General features: G+C 34.8%; 1 protein-coding gene across 4 annotated transcripts in view; it reads left to right on the top strand.

Moving 5' to 3' along the window:
* The window catches only part of Rap1a (RAP1A, member of RAS oncogene family), a 73,752-nt gene extending 59,471 nt beyond the window's left edge, over positions 1-14,281 (top strand). For all 4 annotated transcript variants that reach the window (XM_042675284.1, XM_042675293.1, XM_042675302.1 and 1 more), the window contains 4 exons: positions 2,371-2,511; positions 4,902-5,045; positions 9,871-9,986; positions 13,592-14,281. In XM_042675284.1, coding sequence (XP_042531218.1) covers positions 2,371-2,511; positions 4,902-5,045; positions 9,871-9,957 — 372 coding nt within the window. In that variant the 3' untranslated portion in view covers positions 9,958-9,986; positions 13,592-14,281. The remainder of the gene's footprint in view (positions 1-2,370; positions 2,512-4,901; positions 5,046-9,870; positions 9,987-13,591) is intronic.
* Positions 14,282-16,295: the final 2,014 nt, after the last annotated feature.

Below are 16,295 nucleotides of genomic sequence, written 5' to 3'. Positions count from 1 at the left end.
TTATCCTCACTAAAAAAAAAAAAACCTGGAAGTGGCGCTGTGGCTCAAAGCGGTAGTGCTCGCCTTGAGCTGAAGAACTGAGGGACAGCGCCCAAGCCCAGAGTTCAAGCCCCATGACTGGAAAAATAAATAAATAAATAAAAAATTTTTTAAAATTAAAAAATTCCTTTCGTGTAGGACTTCTTAAATTTTCCTAGGTATATTTAAATTTTCTTAATAAGTACTTAATGCCCATGTATCATGAGTCAGTTATATACTCATTTTACCTTCAGAATCTATTTTGTCTTTCTTCTCCTTGTATTAAATAATGTGCCTAAAACAAAAACAAAAGTTATTTTAAATTCAGAATTTTAATTAAGACAAGTATTTCTCTCTCCGGGCCTATTCTCTGAGTAGTTAACTGATTCAGTGAATCCAGCCTCTCCTATAGCTTTTCAGACACTATACATGTTTCCTCTCAGGGTCAAGCATTTTCTATTCCCATTTGCCTGCAATACTTTTCCTCCACATACCCACAGAGCTTACTTCCTCACCTTCCTAATACCTTCCTGTGAGCCTTCCTCTTTAAAATAATAATTTCTGTTCTTGCCCTCAAAAGAAACTTGCTGTCCTCTTTCCCTTTAGTTTTCTCTGTAATATTTATTACCATCTTTATTTATCTTTGTGTGTCTTCTCTATTCATCCAGATACTTTAGCAGCTTACTTTTACCAACGTATAACTAGTGCTGCAACCATGTCTGGTTAGTAGAGAGCACTATGAATAATCTTCAACTTTAATCTGGCAAAATGTCCTTAGAAAAGAGGTTGTGATTCTCAGCAGGAGGTAATACCCATCATAGCATTTCCGTAAGAGGCCTGGCTGTTCTTAGATTAGATTTTAAAACTGATTGGCTATATGTATTTACTCTGATAATAAGTAACAGAAACCATGATCTCAGGAGAATGTGGTAAGAGTAGTAGAGCTAGAATTTCTAACAGCTTATAAATGAAAAACCCAGTGAAACCCAGATTTTTACATCTTTCCCAGAAAAACCCTGGTATCATCATAGTATCATCATAGAAAGTTCATCTATAGTTCTAGACACACCAAAGCCAGGATTTAAGGCTAAGAAAATGATTAAGTAGTAACCTAGCTGCCTACTTGAAATACAAATTGAGTGCATCGACCAGGTGGAAGAAGTAGAAATATTTTCAAGTGTGGCATACAGAATATAGGTAGTGATGGTGGGAGAGAGCAAACCAAAAACACAAAATACCTCATAAGCTTTATGGTCTTCAGTTTTACATTTAATGCTTCCAAAGATGAGAAGATTGAATATGTGTAACTAAAAAGAACCAAGATGTGCATTTTTAATATTCTGCTATATGTGCCTTGTTAATACTACATATAAAAACCAATTCTATTGCATATTAATGTCTACTTATATGTTTTAACTATACAGTTACATTATCATTATCAAATAAGAGTTGAGTTTAAAATCAAAATAGAAGTAATTTTTACAAAGTATGACTATGGGGGCTGGGAAGGTGGCTCAGTGGTAGAGTGCTTGCCTTGTATGCATGAGGCTCTGGGTTCGATTGCTTAGTACCACATAAGCAAAAAGAAGAAAGCTTGAAGTGGCGCTGTGGCTCAAGTGGTAGAGCGCTAGCCTTGAGCTGAAGAACTGAGGGACAGCGCCCAGGCCCAGAGTTCAGGTCCCATGACCGGACCCAAAGTATGACTACGTAGCACAGAGACTAAATGTCAATGATTAGTGAACTATTAGGAGATGATAGTTGTTTTTCTCATATCTTTTCCAAAGGTTTGAAATGGAGGGATAAAAATACATGAACAAGCTCTTATAAAAAGTGTTAGTATTAGGACTGAGGCTGTAGCTCTGTTGTAAAATCTTTCCCTAGCATGCACAAGGGGTAAGTTTGATCCTTAGCATGTAATAATAATAATACTAATGATAATAATAATAATAGTTGTAGTCAGGATGATTGAATTTTCCAGGAGAGATATTTGAGACTGTCTGTGCTGGATGATTAGGTTATAATTCAAAATGTTTCCGTTTGAGCAGCAGTTACGTTATAAATCATCCAAAAAATTAATTAGGATCTGTATATAAAAAGGAAATTACATTGAGATGTACATACAAAAGAAAATTGAGATACTTCGGTATTCCTTCTAATTCTACACTTTGTTATCATTGTTTCTAATCATGCAAATGTAAACATGAACATTCACTTTATTAATGTTTTACATTTTCTGACATGATTGTTTTTAAAAAAGCTATAGAGAACCTCACTTGTGATTATTCTGTTTAAAATTATTCCAGTATACAGTCAAAATGTATATATTTATAAATTACTTCTTTTTTATTATAGGAGCAATTTACAGCAATGAGAGATTTGTATATGAAGAATGGCCAAGGGTTTGCACTAGTATATTCTATTACAGCTCAGTCCACATTTAATGACTTACAGGACTTGAGGGAACAGATTTTACGAGTTAAAGACACAGAAGATGTAAGTATTTTTCCCTCTAAAGCATAATGCCGTCTCTCTGTGGCCCAATTTTTTTTTAAAAAGCTGCTTTTTTATCAGTAGAGGATATGAAAGATATCTCCTACACTCCCAAAAGAACTTCTGTGACACAATGTATTTTAACTTTCAAAACTAACCTACAGATTATATGCCGAGATGTTTAGAAAATGAAGACATGTGGCACTCATTATGGCAGAGAAAGAACAGGAGTCCTTCAAAGAAGAAGTAGAACTCTAGTTAAGCTTTGTCAAATTGGAAAAATATTCAAATAATTCAGGACCCATAATGTTATGATCTTATTTTTTAAATTATACTGGTATAGCATTTATTTACATGCAGTTTTTCCTTTTAATTGTGTTAAAGATTTTAACTAACTGGATTAAATTTTTTTTTAATTTTGCTTTAGAAGTTTTGCCATTTTTTGTTGTTGTTCCAGTATTGGGGCTTACACTTAGGGCCGGGGAGCTGTTTTTTATTCAAGACAAGAGCTCTATCACTTGGCCATACCTTCACTTCAGCTTTGTGCTTCTTAATTAGAGATGAGTGTCTCCTGGACTGGGTTGGCTTCTAATTGAAGTCCTCAGATCTCAGCCTCTTAAGTAGCTAGGATTACAGGTATGAGCCACTGACATTTGGATTGGTTGCTCTTTTTAAGGCAGGATATTGCTGTGTAGCCCAGGCTGGCATCATCCCCTCGATGGTCTTGCCTCTATCTCCTAAGTGATGGGATTACAGATGAGTGACCACCCTAGAGATCTTAATTGATAATTGAATTTAGCTGATGGGGGAAGTGTATCTTTTCCTCATCTTTGTAGAAAAACAATGTATATTTTATACTACATCTGAGGCTTTTCAGTTGTATAAATTAGGATAGACATTTTCAATTTCACTTTTCTGTTTTGGTATGTTCTCTAATTATTAAGGGGTGCATGCATCTGTTTAGGATTTTAATCTTTATAGTATTGTATGTAGGAAGAATTTGTACCATATGACTCAAGACTACCCATAACCTAGTGAATAGTTTTCTTCTTTCTCATGACTAATTTTTCTGAGAGAATTCTGTTTATATAGGCAGTTAGACCACTGAGCCCTGATAATGTTAAACCCTTTTATCTCATGTAATAAAGGAAAAAAAGTTAGGCTGGTGCTAGGCTGGCTCCAGTTTATAATCCTAGTTGCTCAGGAAGCTGAAATCTGAGGATCACAGTTCCAATCCAGCCTATGCAGAAAAGTACATGAGACTTTTATCTCCAATTAACCACCAAAAGCCAGAAATGGAGTTGTGAAAAAAAAAAGCAAAAAAGTTCCTTGAGTTCAAGCCCTAGGACAAGCACTAAACAAGCAAAAAAATAAATAAATGGAAAACATTGTTGTAAAATGTTTACTATCTCTTAAATTCTTTTTTTTAATAGTGTCCATCATCTCCCAAACAAAGGACTTTGTTCTCTGAACACATGTTAACTGATAAAGTTAATACAATACAGTTTCTTAACTACCTGTTTTACAGAAGTCAGGAGTATATAGTCAAGATACAGCCAAGCACATGTGACATGGAGAAAAAGGAAAAAAACATACCTGTTTTGTGGCTTCATTTTTATTTTTAATCTTCCTTTACTATTTCACCTTCACTATTTCACTTTAAAATTATTTAGGTGAAATAGTAAAGGAAGATTAAAAGATTCTCCTGTACAAGTAGAGCTAGTATACTGTGTTGGTCTTGTCATCCTTTGAGGTGTTTATTACACTGTGAGATAAACCACTTAGTCCCAGTGAGTACACTTTTTTTTCTTTTTCTTTTTTTTTTTTGGTCGGTCTTGGGGCTTGAACTCTGGGTCTGGGCACTGTCCCTGCACTCTTCAGCTAAAGGCGAGTGCTGTACCTCAAGCCACAGTGCCACTTCCGGTTTTCTAGTGGTTTATTAGAGATCAGAGTCTCACAGACTTTTCTGCCTGGGCTGGCTTTGAACCGTGGTCCTCAGATCTCACCTCCTGAGTAGCTAGGGTCACAGGCGTGAGCCACCGGCGCCCGGTAAGTACATTTTTTTTTATGTTGTAGGAGATTCCTTTTCTTTCAAATCTTTCTACTTGGAATCTACTGGGTATTTGTAGTAGTCTGTCTGAGAAATTTAGGATTATGCTCTTAAAACAATTTGACATATGAATCTGGTAGGGTCTCTTTCATAATGGTTTTGTGTTTTTTTTTTTTTCATCTTCTCTCTAACCCTACACCCAGACAGTTTTTTAAATGTTGGTAAAGTTTATAGTGTGACTAATTTCAGTTGGTAGTAGTAATTCTTTATTGAGACTAAGTAATTGAGTATGTTATAGTTCATTTTACATTTTTTGTTATTGTTGTTTTTTTACTTCCCACAGGTCCCAATGATTTTGGTTGGCAATAAATGTGATCTGGAAGATGAGCGAGTAGTTGGCAAAGAACAGGGCCAGAATTTAGCAAGACAGTGGTGTAACTGTGCCTTTTTAGAATCTTCTGCAAAGTCAAAGATCAATGTTAATGAGGTAACCTACAACTGCAGGGGGCACAATTTGGATTTTCTTGGAAATAACATCCAGAATTTTTAAGAAAACATTTGTAACTGTTATTCAATTGTTTATTAATAGATTGTAAAATCAAGTAGGAAAATACAAAAATTAGTCACTTTTATAGTAAACCTTTGTTGTCTAAAACTTGAACATCACAGAATTTGGCGTTCTGAGTTATGCCTCACTTTTGCTGTTGCATGCTGAAAAGTTTAGTTAAAACTCAGTCCTCTAGGTTTGATAAGCCAGGTACACAAGGTTTTTTTTTTGTTTTGTTTTTTTGTTTTTTTTGCTTTAAATCAAGCACTCTGTCTTGAGAACCTAACTGACTGGAGAGCTTATGTAAGCTGCATATCTGTATGTAAAGGGCCAATAGTTTGTTGATCCCTAAAAAATTAGTACAATTCCTAATTGCCCCAACCAATCAGTCAACCTGAGATTCCTTGGCTTTTACTAACTTTACCAGAAGCCTGTAAGAAACAACAATAATAACAACAGAGTGAGCCTTTTTTCCTTTCCCTTGTCTGTGTGCTTGCCATTGGTATTATCACAAGTACTCAGAATTTAGGCCACCTAAAACACAGATTTAGAGTAAGTGCATTAGTATTCAGAGCCTGTGATTTTGCTTGGGGTTTCTCTCTGACCTCTGGTTCTATAAGTTACCTTTTCTTGGCTGATATGTGCTTATAAACTATTATCTATGTCTCCGTCTTAAAATGTCTAAACTACTTTACACATCTGGCAGAAAATAATTCATGGATGCCAAAATTTTTTTAGATGAAATCGTTTTAGTAAGTACATTAAAACAAGGAATCCATTAATTACATTTATTTAGCAAATATTTGTTGAGTATCTTCTGTATGTCTGGCACTTTTTTAGGTGCCCTGGTAACATTCATCTGGGCAGGTGTTCCCACTCCTAAGTTTACATCTCATTAGGGGAACAAGTCCTGCTGAGATCTTCTACAACAATTATTTCTTATTTCATTGTCAAGTAAATGAAAGGAAACATATTCATCTAGCTTCAACTTTTTCTATTGAAGTATTAGTTTCCCAAAGGCTGTTTGGAAAAATGTGACTATGATAAAATTTTGTTAGTAGTCCTTTTTATATTTTATAATTAACTTTGATAAAAAGGATATGTTATAATTGGTGGATGCATTTGACTAATACAGCAGTGGTGCTTAGTCACTTTCTGTACCATGGTTGGCCTTAGGGATCTGACTTCTTACTGTTTCTGTCTTTACCACTGAGCTCATTTGGTCAGCTGGTTATAACTTGGGACAGAGCCTAGTGGAGAGGAACTGTTCCTTGCCTTTTATCATTATATGTTTATGGGAGCCTATGACGCCTCCTTTGGGTTGCAGTTTCCAATGTAGCAGAATGACTTCTTAGACTCTACCTTTGGTAAGAAGGTTTATAACAACATGAAATGGCATTGGCCATTTTAAGAAGTTTAACTTTTTTGGAGCCAGATGCTAGTGGCTCACACTTGTAATCCTAGCTACTTAGAAGACTGAGATCTGAGAATTGCATTTCAGAGCCAGCTGGGACAGACAAATCCAAGAGACTCTTACCTCCAGTTAGCCAGCAAAAAGCCAGAAGTGGAGGTTTGGCTTAAGTAGTAGAGCACCAGCCATGAGTAAAAAAGCTGCATAGGAACATGATGCCCCGAGTTCAAGCCCTGCTATATATATATACACACATACACCTTACCTTTTTGAGAAACATGGATTTCATGCTAGAATTTCTTGGGTATAATTTGAGGGTCTTTTGATGTTGTAGTTATTTTAAATCTAATGGCCTAATAATCCATTACAGGATTTCTTTGATAGCAGTTGCTCAGAGAGCTTAAGCTATCTTGTAAATGTTCGTGTGATTTGCAAATGCCCAAAGATAGAGGGAAAATTCTTTTAGTCTTCTCAACTTTGGATTCAACTTTCAGCCTCAAATTAGAAAATAGACAAGGCACATTGCTTGTCCAGAGTCCTCTAATTCTCTGATTGTATTTTTTCTTTAATTCTTATATGTGACTTTTGCTATGTTTTACAAGTAGCATATAGCTGTACCAGAATCACATCCATCCTACTCAATAATTAATTGTTCTTTACTGAGGCTGGAATAATAATTGGAATCAAGTCATCCCAAATTAGGAATGGGAGAGGGATTGAGAAACTCTATTCTGTGTTCCCTTTAGATTTTTCTATAGTTCAGAGAGATGAGGAAGAACCTAGGCTGGGGACTTTCAGCATTTCTAACCAAATATTATAGTTCGAACTTGCCCTCATCACTGAACCATCTGCTGCTGTGAGGTAGGCAATATTTTCCAAAGAAATAATTTAGATTATTACGAAAATCAGTTACGTCCTGTCTAATATGTGCCAGAAACTGGAAAGTGGCATGAAGAAACTGAAATCATAACTATGTATGTGCTTGATGAGTGAACTGTCCTGGTTTATCTTTTTATTATTTTTCATGTTATAGTTCACACATTGAGCCTCCAGAACTAATGAAAGTTCATAGGTAGCATATACACATTAAGTTCTTGAAGGCTTCAGAGTTGTGACACAACTTGGACTTGGGAGTTGTTAAAACAGCTACATTTTATTAATTAATTTTGTGCTTTCAAATTATTTTTAGAAATGAGATGAGAGAGTTAAGTAGTTTCAAGAAGATAAGAATCAGAGGATTAGGCCTCATGAGTGAGTTATTTAGAGCTTTAGGATAAATTAGTTCTCTTTTTTTTTTCCTTTATAACAATTTAGTCTTGAAATCTTTAGGCCACTAAAAACTAAAGAAATTATCACCATCTTTACATGTAATTTGCTTACTGTCTTAAAGAAATGTAAGCCAATAGCTTACATTTACATTTAGCTATTTTACTTTTTAAATTCACTCAAAAGATCAATAAATAAAATCTGTTTAACTCTTTAACCATATTCACCAGTTATTAATATTTTGCCATATATTTGCAAAAATCACATTACTCCTAAATATATGTATCCTTGAATCAAAGACATCCTCCAAGAAAACCGTAAGTATTAAAGTTAGGAAAATTGGGCTAAAGGTGTAGCTCACTGATTGATTCACATTGCCTGGCATATATGAGATCCTGAGTTTTGTTCCCAGCATGGCAGAGTAGTGACAAGAAAAAAATTAGGAAAGTTGACTTGATTCATGTTTAATATATATTTAAAACTTGCTTATATGTCCCTATAGTAATAGTCCTTTTTTTAAAATCCAGCTTTGCAAAGTACTGTTTATTCCACAAGTAGCAGTAAAGGACTTCTATAATAATTGTTCTATTCCACATCATTAGTGAGTGAGTGCATTCATAGCAAAGAACCAAATTCAGTTGACCCTAGTTCATATTTTAACCCTTTGGCATACTTGGCAGTATGAAACTGTACAAGCACATCAGAATTAAAATAACTTGTTTTTGGGGCTAGAGGCCAGTGGCTTACCCCTGTAATCCTGGCTACACAGGAAGCTGAGATCTGAGCATCATGTTTTAAACTAGCATGGGCAGAAAGGTCGAAGATTCTTACCTCCAATTAGCCAGAGATAAAGCCAAAAGTGGAGCTGTGGCTCAAGTGGTAGAATACCAACCCTGAGCAAAAAAGCTAAGGGTAGTACCCAAGCCCTGGTTTCAAGCCTCAGTACTCACACAAAAATAAACATGTTTGTGATATGCATACAGTTGTGTTTTGTCTTTGGTTCTTTGTACTTTTCATCCAAAAGTAAGTCCACAAGGTTTATTAGCATATTACTTGTCTCAATTCACAGTAATTTTACTTAAAGCAAAATTAATATAACCAAAAAGGAGAAAATACCTTTTGCCTTTCTCTGTGTGACACTTGTAAGAAGAACATGCTAATTCTTTTATATTCTTCATATATAAACATAGAACCTGAATCTAAATGTGAAACAAACTCAAATGAAGGGAAAATCTGTAACTCTGCTAGCATTTATTCCTCAGAAATGACAATGCCCTGAAAGACATAATCTAAGAAACTGTTTCCTATTTTAAAAAGACTAAAATCTTTAAGAAGAAAATGCAGTATGTTATTCTGTTATTGTGTCCCTAGAGGGGAATCTTTTTAGCACAGTTTTAGGATAGTTTACAAAACTGAATTCACACGAGAGATAATACAAGGTAATATATCAGTGGTTATATATCAGTGGTTAAGTATCTTGAGTGAGAGAACTAAACTGAGGTCACATAAGAGAATATCCTTGTTCTTGGAAATACACACTGGACTACTAAGGGACCTGTGATATGTATACCACTCTCACACAGTTCCAAAAATAAATGTGTATATAGTAAGAGATAAATAGTAAACATGGCAAAATATTACTGATTGGTGGATCTAGGGAGACTATACAAAGTTATTTGGTACTATTGTAGCTTTGGTACTTTTGTAACTTTTATGTAATTTTAAGTTTTTACTGCCTCTTTTTTGGGGGGAGGGGAGAGTGGGAATGGAGTACTGGGGATTGAACCCAGGACGTTGCATTTGTGAGTCAAACGCTTTGCCACTGAGCTATATCCCAGCCCTCACTACCTCATTTTTCACTACTGATTCTGTTTTCAATTTACATTGAATGTCTAAGAGCACGCATATTCCTTCTTTATGAGTTAGTTAACTCCTGCTTTATTTACTCTGTGAGTTAGCAAGGGCTTCTACAAAATCTGACAGCAAAACATAAACCTCAAAGCAGACTAATATTTAATAGAACCAAAATTGTTTTGTAAACAAGGTCTCAGATAATTGTTAAGTAAGTATTTTCTTCTTTTTACTTAGATATTTTATGATCTGGTCAGACAGATAAATAGGAAAACACCAGTGGAAAAGAAGAAGCCTAAAAAGAAATCATGTCTGCTGCTCTAGACCTGAAGCCAGCAGCAGCTCTGAGCCAGGTAAGATACCAAAAGCCGAACAGATGCCTTTTTCATCATCTTTTTTTCCTGTTCTTCATTTTATCTATTGTGGCTATATCTGTAGCTTGTACAGAAATACACTTTCAGAGATACATTCATCTGTTTTAATTATTTACCTCTTTCTCATGGGATTCTAAGCTCTGTGAGGATGAGGATTATATCTGATTTTCATACTACAGAGTCTTGGCACTTATGACAGAGTATTCAAAAAACAGAGCTAGTGAGTGAAGGAATAGTTCAGTGTGGTAAAGCACTTAACCTAGCATGTGCAGGGTCCTGAGTTTGGTACCAAGTACTTAAAAAAAAAATAGAAGGTGCTGTCATAAATTAGAGTGCCTTCCTAGATGATTGCCAAACTTATGCTGAATTAAAACAGTAGTTTCTTTGAAAGAAAAAAAGTGCATATTTAATCCATTATCTCAAAGTGAGCACCCTATTTATGAATAGTGCTCACTTCTCCCTAAATGTTCTAATGTCATGAATTAGTTTGCCCCTCTTTGAACTTAACATAAACAAAGCCCTGCAATGTATTATTTTATAGCTTCTTTCATTCAAAAGTATGTTTTGAATATTGTATGTGACAAGTTCATTTTTATTCTCTGATAACAAATCATTTTGTATCACTATTGAGACTATTAAAAGACATCTATGTTCCTTTTTTTTTTTTTTTTTTTTTGAGCCTGGGTGCTGTCCCTCAGCTCTTCAGTTCAAGGCTAGCACTCTACCACTTCAGCCACAGTGGCCACTTCTGGTTTTTTTCTTTTTGCTTATGTGGTGCTGAGGAATTGAACCCAGGGCCTCATGCATGCAAGGCAAGCACTCTTATCACTGAGCCAACTTCCCAGCCTCTATGTTCTTTTGGGGAATTAGTATGTATAATTTTGTACATGTTTTGTAAATGGCTTTGTATTTAGATACATGCATTTCTGTTGGCTACATGTATAGGCCAGCTCACTGGTACAATCACTCTGAAAGGCTTTTTAGTAGTGTCCACATACACCAACAGTTTGAGTTCATATCCTCCCCAAAATTTGTACTATCAACCTTCCTTACTTGAATCTCTCTTTTTTAAACTTATATTTGCATATTATTATAGTTTTGGTACCTTGGTATGGGTTAATTACTTCTTAGTAAATATTTCATCTCCAGTTAACTTCAAGTACCATTTAGGATTTATTAAGTGAACCCACTTGAGAGAAATTAGTGATAGCATTTAAACTATCAAGTCAGAAACAAGGCCCTGTAGGAATACTTATTTGCTTGCTTTTAATTATGTAGTTGATGAAGTTTCTCTTTATTAATTATAAATAATAACTTAAAATAGTACTTTTATTGGGTAGATTTACAATGTAGTTTGAGTATATAACTATTACTAAACTTTAATAGAGTTAAAAGAAAAAGTAACCCAATTGAGAACTGACCAATTCAGTATTGTCTGTCTTTTGTATCTATTTGGTAAATTGCCTCTTCCAGATCTCCAGATTAATTGATGTATACTTTTTCAGAGATATGGATAAGTAAATATATGTCTTAAAACATTTGAATTATTGTAGCCTCCTTTTTAAGTGAAAGTAAATGAATATGCAGAAAGGAGAAAAGAGTATGAGAATTGTCTAGTAGTTAGGGAAGACAGCTTCTAGCTTTTGATTCAGTAACTATAATCAGTTCCACAAAGTGATTAGTGTTATGATTGCTAGTGTTTGTTTAGGGAATAGTACAAATAGAGGGAAAATGAATACAATTCTTAAATATTTTATTTACTGTTTGCTGGCTTGACACCATTGCCTTAAGCCGACCTTAGCTTTAACTCCTTATTCTCAGAAAACATCTTTTTAACATGTTTAAAGAAAAAGGTGACATTGCCTAACGGATTATGGTGTTAAAAAACAAAACTCAGCCATACATGAGTTTTACCTTATAGGAGAAGAATCTTAGGCTAGATCTAGAAATAAGAATTTTATCCCGGTTGCACCAATTTATAGACTCTGATTTATAATTCAACTATCTAAGGTAACAGAGTTACCTGAGATCTCTGAATGTTTGATAATACCAAGTAATAGATGACTTACTAGTCAGAATGCTTTGCAATACATTTTATTGTGATTGTAGACCTGAAATGCCATGTTGTTCATATACTTTTAAAATAACTGAGCTAGGTATCATATTACATGTCTGTTTTTCCAGCTACTGGAATGGCTAAAGCAGGAGGAATACTCAAGCCCCAAGAGTTTAAGGCCAGCCTGGCAACTTAGTTAGACACAACTAAAAGCAGATTAGTAAGAATTATGAATCTTGAGCACTACTTGGCTATCCATAGCCTTTAAGGCAAAATTGTATTAAAACTTGTTAATCTCCTATGTCCCATTTTTAAAACCTCTGAGAGACATTCAACATCAGCTTTTCCTTTAACCTAATTTGCTTCTGCTGAGTAATGACTTGCTGATTTTTCTGCCCTTGAATATGAGTTCTATCTGTGTCATGTCTTGTCTTAGCCTGTAGTCCTAATACACACAATCAAAATGATTCAATCAGGAATTCCCCATGAAGTTTATGCAGTAGGTGTCATTTCCTTAGTGGAAAAGAACCTTTAAAAATAAGATGGGCTGGGTGCTGGTGGTTCATGCCTATAATCCTAGTTACTCAGGAGGCTGAGATCTGAGGATTGCAGTTCAAAGCCAGCCCGGGCAGGGATATCTATGAGACTATATCTCCAATTAGCTACCAAAAAATCTGAAAGTAGAGCTGTGGCTCAAGTGGTAGAGTGCTAGCCTTGAGCTGAAGAGCTGAGGGACAGTGCCCAGTCCCAGAGTTCAAGCCCCCTGCCAACAAAAAAATAAATAAGATGGTATGAACAGTGCATATATTCTTTCATATGTGAAGGCTAGATCTAATATACAAACTATGCCTTATAACATATACAGGGTTCAGTGCATTTACACACAAACAGATGGACGAGAGGAGGGTGTGCTTGAGGCAGAATCAAAAGGCACAACTCCTCTAAAGACCTAACATACTCTTTATCAAAATAAAAACCAAAAGTAAAACCGTGTCTTAGGGGGTAGACAAAAGCAGGCACGGCTTGGAGGGAAGAAGAGTGAGCAAATATAGTCATTTTATCCAGGGTATAGTATGTAAAAACTGAGGGTAGGGAAGGGGGGAGAACAAAGGGGTGACATTGCCCAAGAAACATAACCTAACCTGACTTCTGCAATTGTAACCTCTTTGTACAACTACACCATCGTCATCTTCATCATCATGATACAATATGATAGAAACAGAATACCACTTTCAAACAGTGATATTTGCAAACAGAACTGCTAATGATAGTAAAACAGATGATAAGCCAAAGCTGATCAGTAATACTATTCCTGCCTGTGAACTCAGTTTCTTATATTTAATCATTTTTTAAACATTTAAAGGAAATTTCAAATAGCCCTTTTACTGTAAGTGTTTAATATAATTTCATTCCGTATTAATGATCAGTGAATATCAGTGTTTCTAAGTTATTGAGTATCTGCTAATTTACTAGCATCAACATCAAGAGATATATTTGTAAGTATAGCTGAATCTATTTAATGTTCTAGATTACAGGAATGAAGAACTGTTGCCTAATTGGAAAGTGCCAGCATTCCAGACTTCAAAAAACTAAATCCGAAGAGGCTTCTCCTGTTTTATATATTATGTGAAGAATTTAGATCTTATATTGGTTTGCACAAGCTCCCTGGAGAAAAAAAAAAATCACTCTGTGTATAAATCTCTTGGAAAATAAGACAATAGTATTTCTCCTTTGCAATAGCAGTTATAACAGATGTGAAAATAAGTATACTTGACTAATACAATTATACAAAAGAGCATGGATGCATTTCAAATGTTAGATATTGCTACTATAATCAAATGATTTCATATTGACCTTTTTATCATGATTCTTCCCTGTCAAGCACTAAAAAGTTGAACCATTATACTTTGTATCTGTAATGGTATAGATTATAAAATTTCCCCTCAAACTCATTGCAGCAAATAACTTTTTCAAGTCATTGACTTCATTTTATATTTAAAAATTATGAAATATCATCTGTCATATTCTAATTAAAATTGTTTGTGCATAATGCTTTGGAAAAATGGGTCTTTTATAGGAAAAAACTGGGATAACTGATTTCTATGGCTTTCAAAGCTAAAATATATAATATACTAAACCAACTCTAATATTGCTTCTTGTGTTTTATGTCAGATTAAATTACAGCTTTTATGGATAATTAAATTTTAGTACATTTTCATTTGGTTTGTGTGTTTTTGTTATTGTTTATAGAGTTAAAGCATTTATTTTATAATGACCACATTGTTTAAAATTCGACAGCAGCTCCTTTTCTGTCTGGAATCTGCAGAACACTTGGCTTTAAACTACATTAGGTGGTGATCTCTCTCTTAAGAACAGACCTAGCACTTTCTGTTCTAGATATATTTATTCCTACTCTACACTCAAGTACATCAGACAACATGGAATAGTTTTGTATATTCTCTCTGATGTTAAAGATTGTATCTTATTGAATAAAATACCCCACTGTGTATTATTTTTATATGTAAAAAAGATAAGTTTAATACTGTATCAGGGTTTAACTTTTACTATTTTTAAATCTTCCACGGCTTGTAATTTCATTAAGGGAATCCTTTTGCCATGTTAACTTGTTGGGTATGGCTCCACCAATGAAGTATTGTGTGAAAAATTTTTAACTTGCTTTATAACTAGATTGCAGAACTTGAGAGAAGTGAGTGAAAGTTAGAATACATAAAAGGAATGTATTAGTTACTTTTGCTTCAACCGTATATGAAGTAGCATATTAATATAAAAATGCTAAATTAGAATTGTAGTTGGCTATATAGTGGTGCTTTGCTTTTTCCTCCCAGTTATATGCATTTTTACAAGAGATAGAGCATAATTAGGACATGGACCCTGGGTGATAATCCATTCTCCCTAAAGAGAGGTAGAACAAACAGCTTGTTAACCAGTTCATTACTGGAGAAAGAAACAAGCAGGCTTAGGAAACCCCGTGCCTTGTCCCCGAATATCAAGGAGACCAGTCCTAGAAAGTCTAAATCATTGCTCAGGGATCTAGCTACTGTCTTGTTGCAACTAGGCATGAAGATGTGCTCAGCCTTGCGGAATTTTCCAGGAGTGTGGTCTGCCCATAAGTTACTAAATTAAAATTTAATGTCAGCATTCAAATGTAAGCTCTGAGAAGCCTGAAGAAAATGTTAAAACTATTGTTCAATAAACTGGAAATTGTATTCTTTTGAGTTTCTAATAAACTTAGTTACCTAACATTTCCTTTTTACTGATCCAGTTATGGATGTCTGTGATTGAGGGGCAAGAAATACAATAAATTGCAGAAGTACTTAAAATAGCAGGGCCAAATTGTTTAGGTCAAAAAGGTTTGTTGTTGTTGGATGTTTTTTAGTGGGATCTGGCTATATTGCCCATGCCGACTTCAAACTTCTTAGTCCAATACCAGCCTCTCAAGTAGCTGGGACTACAGGCACATGCCAATGTGCCCATCTAAAAGGAGTACTCTATTTTAAGGTCCTCTGAAATTATACTTCACATCTTTTTTTTTCCTGAGGTTTTTTTTTTTTTCAAATTTTTTATTGTGATTAAGTGGTTATATAATTTCCCAACTTTCACAGTATTGTGGGATAGTGATGCTTAGTTAAAGTCACAAACACATTCTAACTGTCCTGGAGCAAATTGTCTATCACGGGCTATAACATTTATGAGTTCTATGAGCTTTGCGATAGTTATTTCTTCCACATTGGGTGATGTGTACATTTCTTTTGTTTTGCATAGCATCAGCTGTTCCCTCTTTTCCACTTGCTCCCTCCCTCCCATCGCTGCCATTGAGTTGCTTAGTTCATTTTGGTCAATGTCCAGTGCAGCTGATGGGTCCCGCTGTTAAATGTTTTTCCCTGATTCCCTCTAGTTCTGTGTTGTCTTCCTGGTTCCCCTCCTGTGTACACATATATACCATACATTATACTTCACATCTTAAACATTTCTTTAGACTTAGAAAAACATAGACAAAGATCTTACAAACCAGCAAAATGGAGTTTCTTGGAACATTCGATAAGACGAATTTAAAGTTTCAGTCTGCTTGAGTGGAAGTATAAACTCAATATCTTTTATTTTGGAATTTTGTGAAGAAAGATGATTTTCATTGGATTCCTTTGCCACATCTTTCACTATGTATTTGCGCTACTGATGGAACTACCTTTTTGGCACATATCAGGACCAGCTAA

The sequence above is a fragment of the Dipodomys spectabilis genome, unplaced genomic scaffold, assembly GCF_019054845.1.
Source record: "Dipodomys spectabilis isolate Male_0828 unplaced genomic scaffold, ASM1905484v1 ptg000002l, whole genome shotgun sequence".
In the NCBI taxonomy this organism is placed as follows: domain Eukaryota; kingdom Metazoa; phylum Chordata; class Mammalia; order Rodentia; family Heteromyidae; genus Dipodomys; species Dipodomys spectabilis.
This window is presented reverse-complemented; position numbering and strand designations above follow the sequence as displayed.